At 50.3% G+C, this 23,120-nt stretch overlaps 1 protein-coding gene across 10 annotated transcripts in view; it reads left to right on the forward strand.

Moving 5' to 3' along the window:
* CHST11 (carbohydrate sulfotransferase 11) overlaps positions 1–23,120 on the forward strand; it is a 284,429-nt gene that overhangs the window by 214,974 nt on the left and 46,335 nt on the right. For 5 of the 10 annotated variants that reach the window (XM_022599894.3, XM_022599895.3, XM_022599898.2 and 2 more), the window contains exon 3: positions 2,465–2,494. The exons of the other annotated variants lie outside the window; for them this stretch is intronic. In XM_022599894.3, coding sequence (XP_022455602.1) covers positions 2,465–2,494 — 30 coding nt within the window. The remainder of the gene's footprint in view (positions 1–2,464; positions 2,495–23,120) is intronic. 10 annotated transcript variants of the gene reach the window in all.

Genomic DNA, 23,120 nt, shown 5'->3' on the forward strand with positions numbered 1-23,120 from the left:
CAAATATTAATTACAACAATTATATTTTGGACCTACTGAGTTAAATAAATTGTTGATTTCACCTGTTCCTTTTTACTCTTTTTTTTTTTTTTTTTTTGGTGGTACGCAGCCCTCTCACTGTTGTGGCCTCTCCCGTTGTGGAGCACAGGCTCCAGATGTGCAGGCTCAGCGGCCACGGCTCACGGGCCCAGCCGCTCCGCCGCATGTGGGATCTTCCCGGACCGGGGCACGAACCCGCATCCCCTGCATCGGCAGGCGGACTCTCAGCCACTGCGCCACCAGGGAAGCCCCTTTTTACTCTTTTGATGTGGCTGCTAGAACACTGTAAAGTACAAGTGCGGCTTGCATTACATCTCTGTGGGACATCGCCGGTCTGGATTGTTGAGTCACGGAGAACAGGGTGCTTGCCTCCCGGTAAATTTCAGACAGTCGGTGTTCATTAAGTGTCTGTTGGATGAATGAATGAATGAGGTTGATCACTAACACATGGCTTCCTCTTATCTACTGTGGGACCTCAGACAAGCTGTTTCACTTCCCTGGGCCTCAGGTTTTCTCATGTGTAAAATAAGCGAGTAACCGGAGCCCTGTGTTCCGCTTCCAGTTAGATCTCCAGTGATTTGGAAAAAGGATTTTAGTTCTCTACTTCCAGGGACTGCAAAACATTGCTCACTGGGGGCAGGAAATAATGGTGTCCCCAGCTTACTGAGTGGTGGGGTCGGAAGCCTGACTGGGAACCCTCTATAATTTCATCTTCTGTTGTAGCCCTTCCCAGATTGCTTCTTGGTCTCACTTAGAACCAGGAATAGTCTTGCTGCCACGCCCGTCTTTCTGACAGCTGTCCCCACATAACTTCTGGAATGTATTTATCCCATCACACGTAATTGATGACTCAACTCTAGCAATGTCAGATTAAACATCAGTGAGGTGGTTTTCCCGCTCCTACATTTGCACTGAAAATTACCTATTCATGAGGCCATGTGATGGCCAAAAGGGCAATTAACAAAGATCATCTAGGTTCAAATCCCTCCCCCCGCATCTTACCGGTTATGTAACTTGGGGCAGGTTAACCCAGTACCTCATTTTCCTCATCTGTAAAGTGGGGAAAATGCTAATAATTAACTCATGTAAGATGGAGAGGGTTACATGAAACGAATGTATGCAAAGCAATTAGCACGGTACGTGGCACCTGGTAATATATTATTATATATAATTAATTATATATCATAATTCATATATATATGATTATGCTGTTGATTTCATTTTCAAAACCTTTATTCCATACCCACGCTGGGCCAGACATTATTGGGATATCGCCCCATATTCCAGAGAGAGAAAGTTTTCCCCCCATTATAGCAGCTTTTAGGGAAAATGGCATAGCAAAAAGATTAAGGGTGTAAGCAGTCATAAGATTCAAAACGGGAGAGTCAGAGGGGCTGGCCAGGCAAAATGTAACAGGGACAACAATAACAATCATAATAATAATGCTGAATGCCTTCCGTAGTCTAGTCCCGTTACACGTTCGTTACACGTGTGGTCTCATTTCATCTTTATAACTACTTCATTTGACACATGGAGAAGCTGAGTCTCCAAGGCGGAGTCCAAGGTTGACCTACTACCAAGTGAATCCAAACTCAAGTCTTTCTGCCCACAGGTCCTCTGCTTCTTCTGCCACCTCCACTTCTCTCCATTCAAGTGATGGGATCATTTCTTCTGATGTATCTGAAAATCTTCTTTTCCTATAATAAGACATTTTCCTCCCCAGCATTCTTGAAAATCAGGCAAAAACAAATCACTGAGGTTGAAACCAGGAGACTGCCACTTTCTGTGAAGCGTGCCCCTCAGGCACACCGTGGGTGGGCCGTCCTTGTAGCATAAGAGGGGTCTGGTGATGATTAAAGCTGGGATGGTGGGCTGAGCTACCTGGGTGAATGGAGCCCCCTATCATGCAGGAGACTAGCAGAGGCTCAAGGTGCAGCATTCAGGAATGGTCAGCATTTTGCAAGACCGGCGAGGTCCCTCCAGGTGAGACTTCAGAATGGAAAGTCAGGGATGCAGCAGGAAATTAGACAGGAAGACGGGACCTGGGCCGCCCCAAGCCCGGTCTGCATGTTCAGTTCTGGTGACAGTGGGCAGGGAAGGTGGAGCCTGACACCCGCTGCGGTGCTGGGACATGGCAGGGGCACAGCCATGTGACCCTGGCCACAGACTGTCCTATGGTTCCCTCCCCCAGCCCTGGGCTCCAGTGTTTCTCCAGGCCGACGTCTCCTGGGGTTGGGTCAGGGTGGACGCAGCAGACACTCACTGCTGGTAGCCAGGCTGGGCTGGGGCGGGCAGGACCCACAGGTTCACGTGCTGCACCAAGCTCATGGTCACGTGGGTGCCAAGCTCACCGCGGATTCTAAAACGTCCACCTTTTATTCGTTCGACAAGCAGGCTGAGAAATTCTTCTCTCTTCCATTTTCAGAGATCCTTGGAGAGAGTTTCCCCACCTTGGGTAAGTCACGATAGCGTCTCCTTTGCCTGCCATTTACAAGTTGTCTGTGGCCCACTTCAAAGACACCCTAATGCCAGCACCTTCTAGGCGCTCGGTAAATAATAATTGCTAACAGTTGGGGAGTGCTTCACTCTGTGACAGACATTGTTCTAGATCATGCTCTGTACTATTTCACTGAATCCTCTCAGCAATTCTGTGAGAGTTCACAGCAGTCCTGATTTATAGATGTGGAAACTGAGGCACACAGAGGTTGAGTCCTTTGCCCAAAGTCACACAGCTAGCGAGGTCAGAAACCCAGGCGGCCCTGAACCTGAGCGCTGAACACGGACACGAAGCTGCAGACCTATGGGATGGGTGTTGGAGAACTGAGCCCAGGTGATTCCTCAGGGTCCATCAGGAAGCTTCCGGAAGGGCTCAGACAGCCCTTCGTGCCAGGAGGTCGAACGACCTCCAGCCCACTGCAGCAGGTCGTCTCTCTCCCCTGGTCCCTCAGCTCCTTCTCTGAATCGTCCCTGCCCCCGGCAGTGTCTTAAAACATGTTGGAAACATTAACTGGTCCCCTGCTATTCGTCCTCGCTGGTGTTGGCTCAGACAGCGCAGTTTAGATATCTTTCCAAGGGCAGACAGCGGGTCAGTGAGAGTCGATAATGGATTCCAGCAGATAGGACACCGATCAGATGGGATGCGAGCCTGGCGTCCGCCTCCTCCTCGTGCGCTAGCAGTGGCTGGGCGCTGCCCCCAGGGAGGGGCCTGGGCCCCGGGGCACCTGGGGGGCTCAGCAGGTGGGTGGTCAGGGCTGATCTCCTGGCCGCTCAGGCTCTCTGGGCATCTTGCCTTGTCAACATGCCCTCCCATGCCTGCTGGTTCTTGGAAACTCGCTGGGCTGGGGCTGTCTTTTTGTTCCCTGCTGCATTCGCTGCAACAGTGCCAGCCCATAGTAGGTGCACAACAGGGTATTTGTTGAATGAAGCATCGGTAGTTCCTGTTCAGAGCATTATTTGGCTGACACATGGGTCCCCTGGGCTCCAGTCTTGTCTCCCCATCTGCTTCTTGGATGTCTTCACTGGACGTTGCACATTTAACATGCCAGGAGCCGCCGAAAGCCGCTCAGCTCACATCTCCCACCTCGGCGCCTGGTAGCCCCCTCCTTCCAGCTGCTCAGGACAGAATCCTCAGAGCCCGTGTGGACACCCTTTTTTTTCATGCCACGTGTTCAGCCAAGACACAGTTGCTCTCAGCTCTGCCTTCAAAACAGACCAGGAAGGCAGTGGCTTCTCCCCACCCCGCCTGCTGTCTCGTTCCTACAGTCTCGCCTGGACCATCCTTGCTCCCACCCTTTTCCCCACCAAAGAACATTCTAATGCTTTAGCCAGAGCTGTTCTAGAACATAAGTCAGATGACGTCACTCCTGCACGCACACCTCCACCTCACTGTGAAGGCCCAGGTCCTCCCCGAGGCCTGGGAGGCCTGGCACTCACCACCCCGTTCATTCCAGGCTCCCTGTGCGTCCTCAGACACGCCAGGCACACGCCCAACTGGCCTCTGTCCTGCTTCCCCAGATACACTCGTGGTTAGCTTCTGAGGAATCACTTGTGATGCTTTGAGGATTAATGAGTTAACATGTGAAAAGCATTTAGGACAGTGCCTGGCTCATTAGCTTTTAGTTACTGCTGTGTTCTTACCGTGGATCCTCGGAGTCTAATTCATAGCAGACACTCAGGTTGGTCAATGGGCTACATGTCCAGGGCCTGGCCCAGTGCCTTGCACCAAGTGGGAACTCAAAGGTTTGTTGAGCTGAAAATGTAGAGGTGAGGCAGTGCACACCCCGCCTGGTCCAGGCCATGAGAACTGAACAGTTTGAGAAACAGTTGGGAGCCCATCATTTCTGTGTCCTCTGAGGCAAGATCTCCTGCCTGCCCTCACTGCTCCACCAGCCTGGGGAACTGCCCCTGCTTGGGTCCCTTCCACAGGGCCTAACCCTTACTTCCTGGCTCCAAGCTCAGACATCAAGAAAGCCAGGGATAAGGTCTCCTGGCAGGAATTGAACCCCTGGCCAAGCTGATGGGGTGGCTGAGACCATGGGGAAAGTGAGCAGGTGACCAGATGGAGGCAGCTTCCCCTGCAGAGATGATCCCTTTGTGCCGGGCTTGACTGCCATCACCTTGGGTGCTCAGGCTCTGCCCAAGCATTCTGGGAATTGCCGATGGTCAGGGAAGGGGGGCGTTGGGACCTTCTGCCTCGGCTGTCACCGCTTCTGGCCTTTCCTTTCTTGACCCCTCCACTGGAAGCTTTTGCGCCAGAGTCTGAAGATGAAGGCTGTGGCCCGAGTCTCTCTTGGTCTCTCTCCAGGGCAGAAAAACCTTGTGAATCTGCTGTTTAGAGTAGCTTCTAATTTGAAGCAGCTCCTGTCCCCAAGCAAAACCACTCTGTTGGTGTCCCAGAACGCCAGCCTTCAGAGGTCTCTGCTGGTTAATTCGACCTTGGCTGTTTGTTCCTGAGGTACAGAGGGAAATGGAAGGTTGTTGTGTCCCCTCCCAGGGCCCCCTTGTCCCCTAGGACCACCCCGAGAGGCACGCAGAGCTGCACGCCCGGCTTCAACCGCAGGGCACCCGGTAGTGGGTATTCAGTGCATGAGAGTTTCTGCCCGTTTATGTTCCGTGTGCCCCAGTGTGTTGGAAAACAAGCGCATGGAAACTGCTTATAAATAAAACTACACCATGAAACTGCCCTCGGAGGAGGAGGAGCTGACCAGCTGTTGGTCAGAGAAGCATCTCTGCTGCTGATGCACCACACGCCCTTTTTAGGCAAAACAAAGAACCACGCTCTGTGCCCCCGGAGCTTGCTTTTGGAAGGACCTTGGTGTGGGTCATCTGGTTTATGCAACATTCTTATTTTGAAAAAATTGTATTGAAGTACTGTTGGTCTGCAGTGTTGTGTTAACTTGTGCTGTGGTGCAAAGTGACTCAGTTATACATATATGTATTCTTGTTCACGTTCTTTTCCATGATGGTTTACCACAGGATATTGAATATGGTTCCCAGTGCTATACAGTAGGACCTTGGTATCTATCCATCCTATAGATAATAGTTTGCCTCTGCTAGTCCCAAACTTGCAGTCCTTCCCTTCCCCCTCTCACCTCCCCCTTGGCAACCACAAGTCTGTCCTCTATGTCTGTGAGTCTGTTTTTGTTTTGTAGATACGTTCATTTGTGTTGCAGTTTAGATTCCATATATGAGTGATATCATATGGTATTTATCTTTCTCTTTCTGACTTACTTCGCTTAGTATGCAACGTTCTTATTTTGTGAGTGAGAGCATCATGGTGGGTTTGAAGTCAGGGAGACCCAGGTTTCAGCTCCAAATCTGTCACTTACTCACTGCATTTATTATGTCCCTCTGAGCCTTCATCTTATCATCTCTAGAATGGGAATGATAATACACACCTTGCACAGTTTCTGAGAGCACTAGAGACCATGTTGGTACAGAGCCCAGAGCATAGCAGGTGCGCAGTAAATGGGAGTGTTATTGACCCATGCAACAGCTGTTTATTTTGAGCACCGGCTGTGTACTAGCTAGGGAATAGAAGTGGCCCTTGTAGAATTAACATTCTAGATGAGGAGCCAGGTAACCAGATAAACAAGTCAAATAGGTAAGTCAGGAGGGAAGGCTGCAGTTTAAATAGTGTATGCAGGGCAGGCTTGCTGAATAGATGGCGTTTAAGCAAGAATCTGACCAGGCAGAGAGGGAGCTGGCCACGCAGACAGCCCTGGAGAAGCAATGCCAGCCTCGAGGGGGAGGCATGCCCACCATCTTTGCTGCTTTTGACGTGAGCTTTCCTACACGTGTTCTCTGAACCCCATTGCCTGGCCTTCTGCCCCTTCATTTCTGAGCCTTACTGAGCAATCGAACCACCCTCCACAAGATTGACTGTGTCTTCAGGGAGTTTGTCTTAATAACAGAATTAATCAGACCAAGCGTTATTTTATTTTAACATCTTTATTGGAGTATAATTACTTTACTATGGTGTGTTGGTTTCTACTGTATAACAAAGTGAGTCAGCTATATGTATACATACATCCCCATATCTCCTCCCTCTTGCGTCTCCCTCCCACCCCTCCAGGTGGTCACAAAGCACCAAGCTGATCTCCCTGTGCTATGCGGCTGCTTCCCACCAGCTATCTGTTTTACATTCGGTAGTGTATATATGTCCGTGCCACTCTCTCACTTTGTCCCAGTTATCCTTCCCCCTCCCCGTGTCCTCAAGTCCATTCTCTATGTCTGTGTGTAAGTCAGAAAGAGAAAAACAAATACCGTATGCTAACACGTATATATGGAATCCAAATGTTATTTTGAAATGTTCCAGGAAAGAATGACTATGAGCCAGTGTAGGGCTGCCAAATTCTAATATGGAGCACTTGGGGCAACATGCAGCTAAAAGGCGAGGGGAGAGCAGGGCTGGGGAGCGACAGACAGAACCGTGACTGGTGTCTGAATCAAGGTCAGTTTCTAACCTGTGACAGTGGAGACTGGAGACAAAATACAGGATAGCCCTTCTCCCCTGCCTCTTGCCATGGCCAGCTCCTTTTCATCACTCAGGTCACCTCCTCCGGGAAGTCCTCTCTGAGCAGCCACTGAATTACCTTCAGAGATTTTGTCGCCACCTGACATTATTTTAAGTGTTTTGGGGTTTGTGGTTTATTTTCTCCTTTAGAATGAAAGTGCCAGGAGGGCAGGAAACTTGTTTCCCAAGAACCTAGACAAGTAGTTGGCACATAGTAACCGCTCTATGTTTGTTTGGTAAATGGATGGATGAAATTGCTTTATATAGAGCTGGGGGAGGAATCACTGTAGACCAGTGTTTTTCAAACTGCAGGTCATGTCCCATTGGTGGGTTGCGACATAAGTTTAGCTGGCGTTTAAAAAAATGAAATAGAAAAGAATTTAAAGTATCAGAGTGCATTACACATGGTAAGGGTCAGTATTGTTTTAAGAAAAATGTATACATGCATGTACATATATCCCATATACATGCAATGACATACTTTATTTCTCACTGTGGAGTAGTCAGAAAAGTTTGAAACTCAACAGTGAATTCTAAGTTTTCTCAGGCTCGATCTTCAAAAGGCACATTCTTCCCTCAGAGACTGTAAACATAGTTACATAAAGTTTACATTCTGGGGCCCCAAAGCCAAACTTTAAGAAAAGATTCCTTTGTTTCCTATTAACTGAAAAAAATGAATAATTTTCTGCTGCAGAGGGGACCCAATCTCCTAAGTCTCTCCTGACACGCATGGGGTTATTTACACACTCGCACACCCATATACACAGTCACGCAGATACACACCCAGCCACATACAAGCACACACTGACACATACACACATGCACCCAGACACATAAACACTCTGTACACACACAAACACACACTCGTACACACAGACATGAACACACAGTAATACTCACAAATATATATCTATAGATACAAACATATATGTACACAGTGACACACAGATACAAACCCATTGGTGTATCCACGGACACAGAAACAACATAAACAGACACCTTATAAATATGCACATGCGTGCACACACATACACTTATACCCACTCAGGAACATCCTTACTTTTTCCATTTTGTGCACGGTGTCCCCCTCCACTGTGGAGACTCCCGGGCCATTTTCAGACGGGCACTCAGACAGGGGCACCCGCAGAGCCCAGCCTGCCCCTGACCAGCGTCCACGGGTAGTCAGGCTGGGCGAGTCCACAGGCTTTGCAGGGACAGACTTGCATTTGAACTCGCACTGACTGGCTGAGTGACCTGGGTCAGAACCCTCCATCTCACAGAGCCTGATCCCTCGCCTGGGAACTGGGGTAGGTCACACCTACCTCACAGGGGTCAGGAGGCAGTGGAATGAGCTGAGAGCGGGCATGGCGTACTCGCCAGCTGCCCCAGCAGGAGCGTCAGGACCCGCTGTGCCCCTCTGTGTGATGTCGGACCAGCTCCCTGGCCCATGTTTCTTTTGTAAGACAGGAGCCTTGAGAGGAGGGACTAAGATTCACAGGAGGATGCGGGCACGGTGGCTGACGAAGCTTGTCACGCACTCTATCCCCCAAGGCTGCATCTTCCCCCGTACCCCCATCCACCCCACACCACCCCGTGCTGTCCTCTGGGAGCACACAGAAGCCAGGCTGGGCTCTCCCTGGAAAACCACTCTCTCTCTGCCATTTAAAGACCCTCCTTTGAAATAACATCTGTAACTTTTGGGATGGATCCACTCTCACTCCTGTGTTATAAAGAGCAGCTTCCCCATCTCTGGAAGGCTCTGGTATAAGGATCCCATGTTACCTGCATTGGCGCCCCCTGGGGTCTCCCTGGGGCACATCAGTTGAAAAGGTTGTGTCATTTTCACCTTCATAGTTTCATGGCCTCTGGCCATAGGGGAGGAGATGACAAGAGTCGTGAACGTAGGGAAAGAGAAAGGTCACCAGGATGGAGTGGGATGGCGGTCCTGGTCCAAGGACAAGGCACGTCCCAACAGAGCAGCCAGGGTGGGGAGGAATAACACATCCCAGGTATCTTCTGCCTTACATTTTGCCTCCAGAACAATACAGAGCAGCAGGTGTCAGTGACAAAGAAACTGAAAAATGAAGAAATGCATAAAACGTAAGCAGAAAGCAGCGGAGTTTGTCTGCCACCTGGCACTGCCCCCTGGCCATCCCAAGCCCAAGTCCATGTGTGGGGAGCCCGTGAACTGCACTGCCCACAGACCCGCCACGTGCCCCCGTGGACTCCACGGCATCCCCTCTGCTTCCCTCTGTCATCAGCCAACAAATTATTGAGTCTCTGACATATGCGCGGCTCATGCCTTTGGGTGCCTTTGGGGACAGGAGAGTGAAGGAGATAGACACCGCCCTCATAGAGGTTTTCAGATGTTATCTGAATCATGACACTGCCACTGCCAGGCATGCTGGGAGATTTGTTTCTCTGCCAGTTCAGGGCAGAGCTGGGGGAGGCTGAGTGAACTGGTTCAAACACAGTGGTTAACTGACCACATCTCATTTAATCCTTACCACTTCCCTCGGAGGAAGGGGCTGTCGAAGAACCCAGAAAGTTGCAGGGCTGGGATGTCTGGTCAGCATGTATGGTTCTTTCATTTAGAAGCCATCACAGAGAACCACATACTGTATGATTCCAGTTTTGTGAAATGTCCAGAATCGGCAAATCCATAGAGGCAGAAAGTAGTTTAATGATTGCTTAGGGCTTGTGGGGGGGGGGGGCAGGGGCTGGAGGGTGATAGCTAAGGAGAGCACTGATAGGTACGGGGTTTCTTTTTGAGGTAATGAAAATGTCCTCAAATGAATCGTGATGATGGATGTCCAATTCTGTGAATATTGAAACCCATTGAACAGGACACTTGAAATGGGTGAGTTGTATGGCATGCGAATTTTATTTCAAAAAAGCGAGTTTTTGATTTTTCATTTAAAGTCGAGCCCTCTCCCTCCCACTCAGCTGGCCTGCTCCTGCAGCTGGGGAACAGCTGGGTCAGGATCTGCGCTGTCTCTGTCTTGAGCTTTTAAGTGAGGGGGGCGGGAGGAGTGGGAAAGACGCAAGAAGATTCTTGCATGAATTACGCAGTCTTGAGTTGGCCTTGTCTCTCTCTAGACCCAGCAGATGCTTCCAGCAGGGTCTCTGTTTCGTGGGTTGTTTGGAGACTTCTCTGTCCCTAAGGATCTCTCACCTTCATTTTCCATAACGAGGCTCTGTTCCAGTTTGTTGCTGCCACCTCGTTTCTCACGATTGGGAATTCCATAGTTACCATGCAGGTGGTCCATGTGTGGCATGGGTACCATGCAAGGGATGAGCCTTGAGGGCCCTCCTTGAGTGGGGCCCCCCTCTGGTCCTTGGGAAGCCACATCCATCTCTTCCCTGATGAAGTCTGAGAGGGCGGGCTGCTCTCCAGTTCAGCAAGCGTTGTTTGTTGTCAAAGCTGCTAGGAAGTGGCAGATTTGAGCCTCAGACATTGAGTAGATGTGGCCCCATAAATGGTGGGGAGGCACATATATTAAATTCTTTGGTGATTTCAAAGCCAACCTCCCTCAATTTAAGATGAAGGGGGAGGGGCTTCCCTGGTGGCCTAGTGGTTGAGAGTCCGCCTGCGGATGCCAGGGGACGCGGGTTCGTGCCCCGGTACAGGAAGATCCCACATGCCGCGGAGCGGCTGGGCCCGTGAGCCATGGCCGCTGAGCCTGCACGTCCGGAGCCTGTGCTCCGCAACGGGAGAGGCCACAACAGTGAGAGGCCCGCGTACCGAAAAAAAAAAAAAAGATGAAGGGAGAAACCTCCCAGCCCTCTCACTTGGGTGTGTTTGCAGGTGGGATTTTGGCGGTTCAGCAGCTCTCTCCGGTAAACCACTCTAAAATCTTTCCCGTCTCCTAAAACTCCACTCTTTTGTGTTGACGTGGGCAAGGCTGGGTGGGATTGTGGGTCGGGTTAAGAGTTCGGCCACTCAGCACTTGGTGCCTCCTTTGCAAAGTCTGCCTATAGTCCAGTACCTGCTTTGTATTGAGCCACCTTATGTATAATGTAGCTTCGTGCTTCATTGGAAACTTCCATTTCAGTATCCTGAGACAATTATAAAATATTTGCAGGGGAGGGAGATCATATTCTCACATCTTCCCTGGAGCAGCCGTGTCGTGTTCAGTAAAACCGTATTCATGCCAAGATGAGCTTGTCCACTGCATACATTTCCTGAGATGCCCCATAAATGCTTTTTAAAGATAGATGTTCCTTGTCAAACGGTGCCTGAAGTTTCCAAATGGATTTGAATTTTTTCACTTGTTTATTGATGAGCTTCTTTTGTAGGAGGTCCCAGTATTTTCTTGCCCCACCGAGACACCATTTGAATAGGTTATATATCCAAATAAATAGCAAACGCTTTTAAGAAAAATAGAAAGTTGATGTTGCGGAATTACACTGGAGTTTTGATCTGTTTGCTGGCACATTTATCCTGAAGCTTCTGGCGAGGATGTTACAAGAAGACAGTAGAAAACAGCATTAGAAATCATCCCCTCTTTTCTTCCTCTGTGAATAAACAGCCAGGTTCTTTTTTTTTTTTTTTTTTAATGCCCTTAGTGTTGATTTTACAATTAATCTTGGGAAGGACCCAAGGACAACATCAGACAGTTTATAATTGAATCCAAATCTGGGGGTGGAGGGCGGTGGCGGAAGTGGGAAAGGAGAAGTTTATTCTCTTCTCAGCCACGTGTCATTTTTTAAGCAGTGCCTTCAAGGGTGAATCTAAAAGGGACTTAAGAGGGCAAAGTCGAGTTGGCATCCAGACTCTGCCGATGAGGGATGCTTTGGGAAACAACTTTAAAAGGAAACAACTAAAGCACAGAACCTTGATGAAAACCTTGCGTCGCTTGGTCCTGAGTTCGTCTTAGGCTCAGGATCTGTTTGTCCCGTCTCTCTCCAACAAGGAAAAACGGGAAGCCACCATAGATGGAAAAATCTTTCTTGAAACTTCAGCGTGGTCTACCTGGTGCTTTCTCTGACCCCAAAAATTAACTTTATGGGAGGGACGGGATGGTGGGCACCAGACGTAGGTAGGAAAGGAATATCTCAGGGAAAGCTGAGTCTTGTGGGAAGTGTGTTGATTGGGTGTGGGGGTAAATGAAGGTTGGGCTGGGTGGGGTCAGGAATGAGTTGTTAGGATGGAAGAGTCACACCGAGAGCTTCTTAGGACCCAGAGAGGTTAGGTAACATGTCCAAGGTCACACAGGTAGAAGGTAGTGGAGCTGAGATAAAAATCCAGGTCTGTCTGGTTCCAAAGCCCACACAGCCACCTTCTCCCAGAGCCACTGAATTCCGGAGGCCTGGGGAAAAGTTTTTGGTGTGAAGATAGCTGGGCAACTCTGCAGTGATCCGCTGTTAACCCTCAGAACTCGTGGCCCGGAGGAATCCTGGTTAGCCAGAGCCTGGTGCCCTCCACAGTCCCTCTGACACTGCATGTACGTTCTTTAAGCTGACGTCATCATTCTTTAAACCTCTCCTCTCTCCTCACGGGGACAAATGGCCTTTTCTCCTGGGCTGAATGGATGGGGGCCGTTTCTCTCATGTTATGGGGTGATGCCAATCTGAGCTCTGAGCAGCGTGGCTGCGTACTTCTCATCAGCCCTGGGGGCAGGGGGTTGTTATTTTAGGGGACAGTCTTCTATTGTTTTGTGCAAGCATGCCCTGATTCCCTTCCTACCTCCTGCTATAGGACCCCAAGATAAATGAGAAAGTGCGCTCGCTAAAGGACCCCAGCCCCTCATTCCTGTGGCTGAGCCGTGAGGACCCAGAGAGAAGGCATTCTTAGGCTCTCCTGGGAGCCACGGATCTCCAACTGTGCCTTGTCAACCAGCCTGGCCGCGCTGTTCTAGGCGCTCAGCCTCTTCAAACACAGGCCAGGCTGTGGTTACTTCCAACCCAGGCCCCCTCGGAATTCCAGCAGGTATCGGAGGATGTGGGTAAGCCGCATTTATTCTGCTTGGGCGTTTGACACGGCCTGGCTTTCTAATGCTCTTCAGCCAAGATGACAGTGGGTGCGTGCCTGTCTGTGAGATGGAGCCCTCCCAGGTGGAAATCAGCCGGGCTAAGACGGCATCCTGCGAACGTGGCTGTTCACCTGCGTTTGCCCAGTCTGAGCACCACAGGTGTACCTACAAAACCCAGGTGGGAGCCACCACCTCCAGGTACACATAGCCGGATGCAAAGGGACTTTTCCACTCAATTGTGTGTGAGGATAAGAGAACTGCACCCACACTCTGTGTGGTTTACTCTACAAGGGTGTCTAGTGGCAGGTAAAAGGCATGTGACGAAGTGGGCCCCTGGTTCTGCGACCTCCTTCCTGGGGAGCCCTGCAGATGAAGGACATCCTCTGGACCACGCCTCAGTTTGTCCCGTGTGGCTGATTCCCTGAGGACTAGTCTCACTGGGGACGTTTGTTTCCTGTTCAAGGCCATTCTTCCCCACCTCCCCTTGATGCTGCAGTGCGGGGTCTCTCGTCGCAGGGACAGCTAACAGGTTTCCTCCACGCCCACATCTCTGCCTCAGCAGAGGCCGCCCGGAGAACCCAGTTGGAGCTGCGGGCGAGGCTGGATGGTAGACATGTTGGGTGCATTTTTGCCAGCCCACCGCGAGTGGGCCCTTTGTGGTCCTTCTGGCAGCGGGTTCTCCTTGGGGTCAGGACGCTGTGCTGTTTGGGGAAACTGGGCAGAAGGAGCCGCTTCCAAGTCTCCCCGACCTGTTATGTGCCAACAAGATGCCTAGTGGGCAGCACCTTGGCCCTCTGCCTCCCCCAAAGGATGTCTTGGAACATTGCGATTTGGACGTCCCCAGTCCAGTATCGTAGGGCTGTGCACACGCACTGATGTTTATATACATTCTGAAAGGTCAAACCAAGCACACGAAGAAGGAGCACAAAGGGGGACCCCTCAGGGGAGCCCCATCCCTGTGAGCAAACTGACCCAAGTCCCCATTGCGAGACAGCCTCCTTTTGGCGGGGGCTTCCTCTTGCCTCGCCCACGAATGCTAGAGGATGAGCAATTTGGGGCCCGGGGGAAAGGCCCCAGCCTGGGAGGTGGCAGAGCCGAGCGCAGAGTCTCATCTGCTCCCAGATAACTCTGGGCCTTGGGCAGTTTCAGCCCCTGCACACCGTGGCTATCTTCCCTGCCTTTGCTCCCTGTCTGGGCTGGGCTGAAGTCAGAGGGGCCAAGGGATGAATGGTAAAGGGCGTGGAGATATAAAAGGTGCTTGATAAATGTCAGGAATCGGGTTTTCTTTGATGGTGATGGTGGTAATAATGCAGAGGGTGGTGACAACGGTCCTGAGCTCAGCCGGACGTCGGTACTGTTTGCTGTTTGGCCTGGAGCGGCATCCACAAGTGAGCTTTGATGGGGAGGAGTGCTGCATCGTACGCAGTCTGTATGATAGCACAGCGTATAGTTTAGATACAGTCTGGTAGAGTGATAGGCTGCCTGCGTTCCAAATCTGAATCCACTACCACCCAGCTCTGTGACCTTGGGCACATCACTCAGACTCTCTGTGCCTGAGTTTCTCTATCTGTAAAATGGGCATGATAGCAGTACCTCACTCGTAGAGTCCTCGGTTTCAAAGAGACCATGGGCTAGCGCTGGAGACCTAGTGTTCAAATCCAGACCATGTATAAACTCGGAGTGTCTGAGCTAGAGGCAGAGTTGTGAGAAGAGCCCAGTCTTAAGTCCTGGGTGTGAATCCTGCCCAGGCCCTTGGCTTGCCAGTCCATGGGCAAGTTCTGGGCCTTCTGGGAGCCTTAGAGTCCTCATCTGTAAAATAGAGACAGTACCGGTCGCTTCTCTCAGAGCCATCGTGGGGATTTTAATAGGACTCTGACCGACATAAACACGGCTCACGCCGAGTCTGTGGTCATTAGGTGCCAGCTGCCCAGCAAAACACTTCATATTGTCTCACTTACGCCTCCCTGATCCCATCAGGCAGGTACTTTTTTTTTTTTTGCATTCACAAAACATGGTTTTATTTTTATTTTTTTAAAACTTTTATCGGAGTAGAGTTGATTTACAATGTTGTGTTATTTTCTGCTGTACAGCAAATTGAATCAGCTCTACATATACATATATCCACTCTTTTTTAGATTCTTTTCCCGTATAGGTCATTACAGAGTATGGAGAAGAGTTCCCTGTGCTATATAGCAGGTCCCCATTAGTTATGTATTTTATATATAGTAGTGCCCAGTCTTCCAATTTATCCCTCCCCCGCCCCTCCCGCCCCCGCCCCCGGCAGGTACTATTATTGTTCCTTACTTTATGGATGTGGAAACTCAGGCCCCGAGAGGTTAAGGAGCGGCGTGTTGGAGGGGCACATCGAGGGGTGCTGCCGCCCCGCCAGGCTCCCAGGGCAGCAGCCACCATACACAGCAGCCCCCTCGCAACTCTGCGGCGGCACCTGTGGCTCACCTCCCCCTCCCCCCAGCAGGAAGCCTCGCCACCTTTCTGCCTCCACCCCTTGGGGAATATTGCGCAGGGATGAATGGGTCTGGGATTGCAGGCTGTTGCTGGAATAAATGAGCTCATGTGTGTCGTGCCTGTCTCTTGCTGAGTGAGCGTCAGCCTGTGAAATCTCGATGAGCTTACCCAATGGACAGTAGTATTGGATCAGCGTTTAAATGGGCAGCCTGTGTGCGCTGAGAATGAACAGTCAGTAAGGGCCTGTTGCCCGTCGCTGGCTTGCCCTGCTCGGGCTCAGGCGTGGAGTCCCTGCCAAGCCTGGAGAAAGGTGCGGCCCCAGCCTCAGGCTCCAGTGGATCTGGTGGTGCTTATTTTGCACAACGGGTACCAAGGGCTCAGGGACACTGTTTAGCATTTACTTTCACACCCACCTTCTCAAAATCACAGGCACCTGCTCTAAATGGGGGTTTGTCATTCTCTAGGCCAGAGGGACATCTTGGGGACCACGGTCATACCTACTTCTTCTCTGGGACGATCTCCATCCCCTGGCATTTTAAATGCAAACCAGAAGAGTGTATAAAACTGCTTGGATTCCAAATCTGGTCCACCACCGCCCAGCTCTGTGCCTCAATTCCCTCATCTGTAAAATGGGGGTGATAACCAGTACCTCCCTCATGGGTGATTGTGAGGATTGAACGAGTTGATAGATGGGAAGGGCTGGCACAGTAGGCTCCATAAAAGTGTTTCTATGATCATCCTCTGTAAATATCTGTTAAAGATCAGAATCCACTCTGCCTTTGAGCTCCATGAGGGCAGGGGGCCTGCCTGTCCTGTTCCACCGCTGCGTCCCCAGGACCTAGTGCCAGGTCTGACATACGGCAGGTTCTCAGAAGGTATCTGCTAAAAGGGTGAGTGAATACATGTAAACAATACTGCTCCAAATGTAGTAGGGGATGGGATGGTAAGAGTGGTCTCTGGATGCTCCTGAGCCCTTTAGGGGTTCGCAGGCCTAGAAGGAACCATCTGTGACCGTATTCATTTCCCGTGGCCGCCACAGCAGATTACTTACAAATTTAGCGACTTAAAACAGCACAAATTTACATCTTATGATTCTGGACGTCAGAAGTCTGATGTGGGTCTCACTTGGCTAAAATGAGGGGATTTTAGCTTCTAAGGGCCCCCTGCCATCTTCAGAGCCAGCAACAAGCCTTTCCCACGTTGCGTAACTCTGGTATTGACTCTTACCTCTTCCCCGTTGAAAGGACCCTTGTGATTCTGTTGGGCCCACCTGGATAACCCAGGACACTCTCCTTAAAGCCAGATGATTGGCAACTTTAATTCTACCAGCTACCTTACTTTCTTCCCCCTTTGCCAGGTAACAGAACATATTCACAAGTTCCAGGGATTAAGATGTGGACATTTAGGGGACTATTCTGCTTACCGCAGGGACTCTCACTTATTCAGGAGGCTGGGAAAGCTAAGGTAGAGACTCTCTAACTGCCCCAAACCATTTTTAGAGGATCAAGGTCTTAGAATCAGCACCTCTTTCGCAGTAGCTCCTCCTGAAATTCATGACTCCAGACTGTGCTGTGGTGATTCTCTGGAGCTGGTGGTAGGTGCCAGTAAAACCAGCCTTAATAAAAGATAATAGCCCAGAATCAGAATTGGGAAATGTTCGGGGAGCCCCTCCCGTGTGCCAGCATTAGTTGCACTTAGCAGCTACCTGCTATTCTAAGCCAGTCTTTATGAGCACTTACTATGGGAAAGGGACTCTCCCAGGCATGGGATGCCCATTATCTCACTGAGTTCTCATGACAGGCCCTTAAGATAGGTGGGTAGTTGTCATCCCCAGTTGACAGATGAGGAAACCATGGCACAGAGAGGTTTAGTGACTTGCCCAAGGTCACACAGCTCATCAGTGGCAGAGCTGGGATTTGAACCCAGAGAGTTGGACTCTAGAACACTGCTCTCCCCTAGCGTGCTCTTCTGCTTCTCTGCCATTCACGTTCACACACATCATCTCATTTCAGTTGCACAACCGCCCTGTGAGGGGAGGGTTTCTTTTTAATCCCCATTGCTAAGATTAGGAAACCGAGGCCAAGAATGATTGCTTGGCCAGCCCAGCCTTACTCAGCTGCTTAGTGCCCTGCTTAGGCTGTTTCTCCGCGTCAGGCTGCCTCATCATGTGTTACTGATAAAGAATTAATTTAGAAAAATCAGCGTTTTCACAATACTCCCCACCCACCTAGTCCCTTTCAGGAGTGTTGGCTATTTTTAATCCCGCCCCCCCCCCCCTACAGGTAAGTGATCACAGCTATTTAGAGGGAGAATTGGATGGCATTTCCCGCCCGCCAGCCAGGACTTTCATTTAGTGCTGGTCTGAAGATTGCAGCAGGCAGGCAGATGTGACGCTTGAAAGAGTACGCACGGCTGGTCTCCCAGGATCTCCTTGATGAAAAATTTCAATCCTGTGGACGAGAGTGGAGCAGACACAGCCCTCATTACTACCCGTGTCTAAATTAAACAAGACAAGGGAGGCTCTTGAGAAAAAAGGCAGAAGTTACTGCAGGCTGAAAGAACAAGCTGCGGGAGGTACTCTCCTGTCAGGAAAGGTTCTCTGACTTTCCAAGGTGCATGGAACGCCAACGCATTTCTCCCTTGGAGAATCAACATCCACTGAGGTCGAGGGCACAAAATGGGCACAGCTGTGACTCCGGCCTCCTCGTCTTCTTGTCCTCTGGCTCCACCAGGGCGGGCTGCAGGCCTGGCCCTAGGACTCTGACTTGGCTGCCGTGGTTCCAGAACGGGGGGACCCCAGTGCCAGACCTCCCCCCACCCCGATGCACTGTCTTCTAGACCCTCCATTTGGCTCCCTGGATGACAACCTGAGATCCAAAGTGGCCCAGTGAATTTGTTCTAGAAATCAACATGCCAGCCATCACTTTTGCTGTACAAATACATTCATCCACTGTCTCCTTGCCCACCATTTTTCATTCGTTCTCTCTCTGTCTCTTTCTGTCTCTCTCTGCCACACCCACACACACACACACACACACACACACACACACACACACACACACACACACACACACACACACACACACACACACACACTGCTGGCTGCAGTGTGGCAGGAATATAGGCTTCCTGCCATTAATTGGAGGCTCCTGACTACAGACGCAGCATAACAGTCTATTCATAGTTCCTTTTTAATTCCAAGAAATGCTGCTCTAGCTAATACCTACTTCACGGCAAATGGCTGGTTGGCATATCAGCACTTTTCAAGTTATAAACACCCCCTTTGAGCTGGGACTCCTCGTTTCTTTGAAGTGTTCTTCTGAATGAATGAGTTACTGAGTGGCCAGCAGGCCCCGGGGCGGGGGGCACAGAGGATGAGCTGCCCAGAGAAGTGGCCGGCACCGGGAGATGCTCAGGGAGGTGGGCGGCCAGGGCTGATCCACGGGCTTCACTCTCTCCAGAAGCTCCAGGAACCAGGGGGCACCCAAGCCACTTCCTACACGGTAATCCCGGTCACAGCTTTCTTTGCCGGACACCCATTTCCTGGCGTAAAAGTGCAAATGGTTTAGGAATTGGTCCCCTGCTCCATAGCTTCTCGAAAGCAATCCCTCTCTCCAGACCTACTCTGCCTTCCAGGCTCTTCTACACTTTTGAGTCTGAGGCTGGTTTTTATAAACATGTCGCTTTTCGTAAATTGAGTGAGTGGACTTTCCTGGTTCCGTAAACATGCTGGAGGCATCCGGGGCCCCAGGAAACACACTTCCTCCTGAAACGTACCCCCAGGGCAGGCAGGATGGCGCTCAGAGTACCATACCAGCTGTCATTTCCTGAGGACCTACTGTGTGCCGGGCATTTTACCCACACGATCTGATTCTCTTCTACGTAGTGGATAACATGACTTTGCCCTTTTCTCGGCTATGGAAGATGGAACCGAGGAAGGTTGGTGAGCTCATCCATGGTTTCACGATTCTGAGAGGCAGAGCCAGGACTTATGATGTCAAACTAGGACAAGCACTTGAGCTAAGTTTCTGGGGACTTGGGCAGCCGTCACTGCCCTGTTTTTGAGATGTTTGTCTTCAGTTCTGTCCCCATTGCTCCCTGAGAGCTGTGACTCAGCCTCCCCTTTCAGACTCTGGTCCTGCAGGCCCCTTGCCAGGTTTGCCTGCCCTGCACGTCCCCCATCCATCAGGACACGGGGTCCCGGGCCTGGGCAGCAGCCACGCTCACCCCATTGGCTTTGCGAGTCTGCCCCTGGTCTCCCCAGGACCCATTTGTCCTGAAGATGAATTGTCACAGCTACTAATTTCGAACAGTATGAAATGCCATGGTCAGCGCCAAGACTGAACAAAGCCAACAGATGCTTGGCCTTTGAGGGAGGAGAACACTGCGAGCTCTCCTTCGTCTTCCTTTTGATTTGCTATTCAATTAAGAAAGAAAAAAAAATTGGAGAGGATCAGTGAGTAGAAATCTAATTGGAAAAAAACAGAACCAGTTCACACAAACAGGAAGTGTGGTGTCTGTGAGCTGGTTGGATGCTGCTTCGGGGCTTTTTAAAACGACAGTGCATGTTCTAGACCCAGTGTGCATCTCCTGTTGCCTCCCTTCATGAGCCTGGGTTCTTAGGCTTAGTTTTCCGGGGGTTTCAGAGGAACAGGGCTGAGCATCAAGGATGCGGGGCGACATCTGCCCTCTGCTCTTCCCGCCACTTTCGCTTCCTTGGTCGTACCATCCACCTACTCATGTCTTCTTGGGAAATGTTTGCTTGCAAAGGATAGACCTCCACCCGGTGCTGTTAAAACAAAAAAGGAATTTATTGGAGCAGCAAACCCTGGGGCAGGAAGGGCATTTAGGTTTGCACCTGGCCCCCATCCCATTGGGCATCAAGGATTAGGCTGTGACTCTCCAGCGCTCTCTCTGGCCCTTGAGTCTCTGCCACTGCTGCTTTGTCTCTACATCTCTCTCTCTCTCTCTCTCTCTCTCCCCCTCCCTCTCCCACTCTCCCTCCTTCCCTCCCTCCCTCCTTCTCTCTTTCTCGTATACAGACCATGTAGCCACCTTAAAAGGGTGCCTTCAGCCTAGAGCCTTCATTTCCATATGGTCCACTGCCCACCACCAGCTTACCCTGCCCCTCTGATCGCTAGCGCCACATTCATGAGAAAGAGCATATGATTGGTCCGTGTCTCTCTCTGTGCCTCGGTTTCTATTACGATAGGGACGCTAATAGTACCCATGTCTAGAATTTCCGTGAGGATGAAATGAGTTAGTGTTGCTTCACTGAAACTCAGATGAGTATAACTCTGTGCCTGGTACATAATTAGTGCTCAAAACTCGTGGTCGTTACTGCTGTCCTTTCTATTATTCAGTGGTCCTTGTGTGAAGAGTCACGTGATCAGATGTTTTCCGAACTATCTCAAAGAGAAAACAACCGGCATAGAAAAAAAGTTTGTTTCTCTTGAAGAACTAATATGAGTACTTGATAAGTAAGATCTTTGTGGGATATTTTATAACGTTCAAAGTATTGCCACGTACACATTTCATTTGATTGCCCTAATAGTCTGTGGTTTTGTTAAGACTGTTCAGTAAGGGAGGAAACTGAGGTATTGAGAGGTTAAAGTATTGTCTGCGGGTATGTGGTCTGTGAGTGACAGAGCCTAAATTCACATCCGGTCTCAACTCTAAATCCTGTGTGTTTTCAACTTTATCGGAGGTGGAAGGTTTCATAAACATCATATTTCCCTTTATACCTTGGCTGCTAGGAAGCTCAAGCTAAGTGTGATGCCCATGGTTGTTAGTATATTTAGTATATCTCCTAACCATGGTTGTTAGTATATTTCTTATACTGTATTGTCATCAAGTGCAGTACTTAGATATGGTAGATTTGCTTTTGCATACGTGCACCTATTGCAAGTAGGTAAATCGTGCCCTCAAATGCATTCAAAAGTGATGAGGATGAATTTAACTTCTAGAACATTGTGGTTTCTGTTTGTGGGAGAGGACAGGTTCTGCTGGATGCAGCCTGGACCTTCTGCCTTCCTGTGATTTGAGTCTCTTTTCCAGCCTCCATGTCAGGGGTCTTTGCCCATCTCTTTCCAAAGCAAAAAGGGTCCCTCCCTCCTCCCCAGGCTCTCTCTGCTTCCCTCTGATACCTGAGGTGCAGGGGTGTGGGGCTGCTTTTCTCAAAGGCCCTGGCAGTGACACATGGTCAAAAGTTAGCTGAGACCTTTCTGAGGCTGAGATGGGGACAGCATCTTTCCAGACCTCAGCTCCTCAGGGTCAGCTCCTCAGGGTCAGCTGCTTAAAGATTTTAAACTTGCCACGAACAAACTAAAGTGTATTACAGGAAGGGTTGATGTGTGTCTGGGCGGAGTCTAATGGTTTTCTTGGATTTTGTCCCCCAGTTCTCAAGGGAGGTGATGCTGGGGTACCCAGTCGGACATCTCACACAAGATTCTAATTTCTTCCAGAGTTCCCCTTCCCCTAGACAAGAGCCAGACATACCTGGCCTGAGTTCTGACTCCGGCCCTCTGCAACCTCCCTGAGCCTCAGTTTCCCCATCTGTAACGTGAGGGTAGTGTCACCTCCCGCAGGAATTGTGGTAACAGCCAGCAGTATTAATAACACTGATAACAAGGGCAGCTGACACTCGGAGGAGACTTTACCGTGGGTGTGAGAATACGAGCTAACGCTTCTTGAATGCTCACCATATCCCAAATGCAGTGGTAAGCACTCCGTGTATTTTAACTCATTTATGTCTCACAACAGCCGAGGAGAAAACAGAGAGGTCACCAATTTGCCCAGAGTCACACAGCAAATACATGGCAGAGTCAGGACTCAAAGATGAGTGGAAGGCACTAGCTCAGACCACGGCATGCAGTGGGTTTCTCTGCCCTTCCCCAGGGACCGTGAGGCCAGCGGCCTGTTTCCCTTGTGGAATAACGCCTGCCGGCAGGGCGGTCAGTGCCTCCCCTTGTTCCTCTTTCTCTGACTGCCTTGCACCCTCTGCTCTTCATTTTCTTTTCTTTCTTCTGTAAAAACCCAGCCTTGGCCTTAGCAGGCTGTGCAAGGGACTGATTTTGCAGCGGAGGTGAGCTGGTGAGCACTTCTGCCTCTTGGGGCCTGGTCTTTCTGAGGGAGCCGGTTTACAGTTGTTTGAAACACAGGTGCTTGGTTTACAGAACCCAAGGTTGTTAGTCGATGAAATGCTCATCTCCCACCAAATAAGGTGGGGTTCAGACCCTTTGGGCTTGGGGGCAGTTCCCTCCTTAGAGCACCTGCACGGTTTCAGGGCCCCAGCTCCCCTGGGAGGGATGGAGACACCCCACTGGCTTAGCAGCTGGCCTGAGGGCATCTGACCCGAGAATGCAAAGGTGTTTGTCTGACTCTCCCTTTAAATTTTCTTTAGTTTTGCCAAATCAGTCCTCTTTTGAATCTAGATGAATCCTATCCCCCAAATTCTACTAACAGACTTCCCGACACACCCAGCCAGTGGGGCTTTGTCTTCTGAGCACCACCTCAGGGTGGTGGGGCAAGTCTCTGTGGTCCCCAGAGGCCCATAGAACCAGTGAATGGATTCTCTTTCCTACTGCTTTGCTGCTGCCGTCTTGAATAATCAAGATGGAACTGGA

Source organism: Delphinapterus leucas, chromosome 11, assembly GCF_059928025.1.
Source record: "Delphinapterus leucas isolate spDelLeu-1000000601 "Yukka" chromosome 11, BTC_Dleu_Yukka2, whole genome shotgun sequence".
Lineage (NCBI taxonomy): Eukaryota > Metazoa > Chordata > Mammalia > Artiodactyla > Monodontidae > Delphinapterus > Delphinapterus leucas.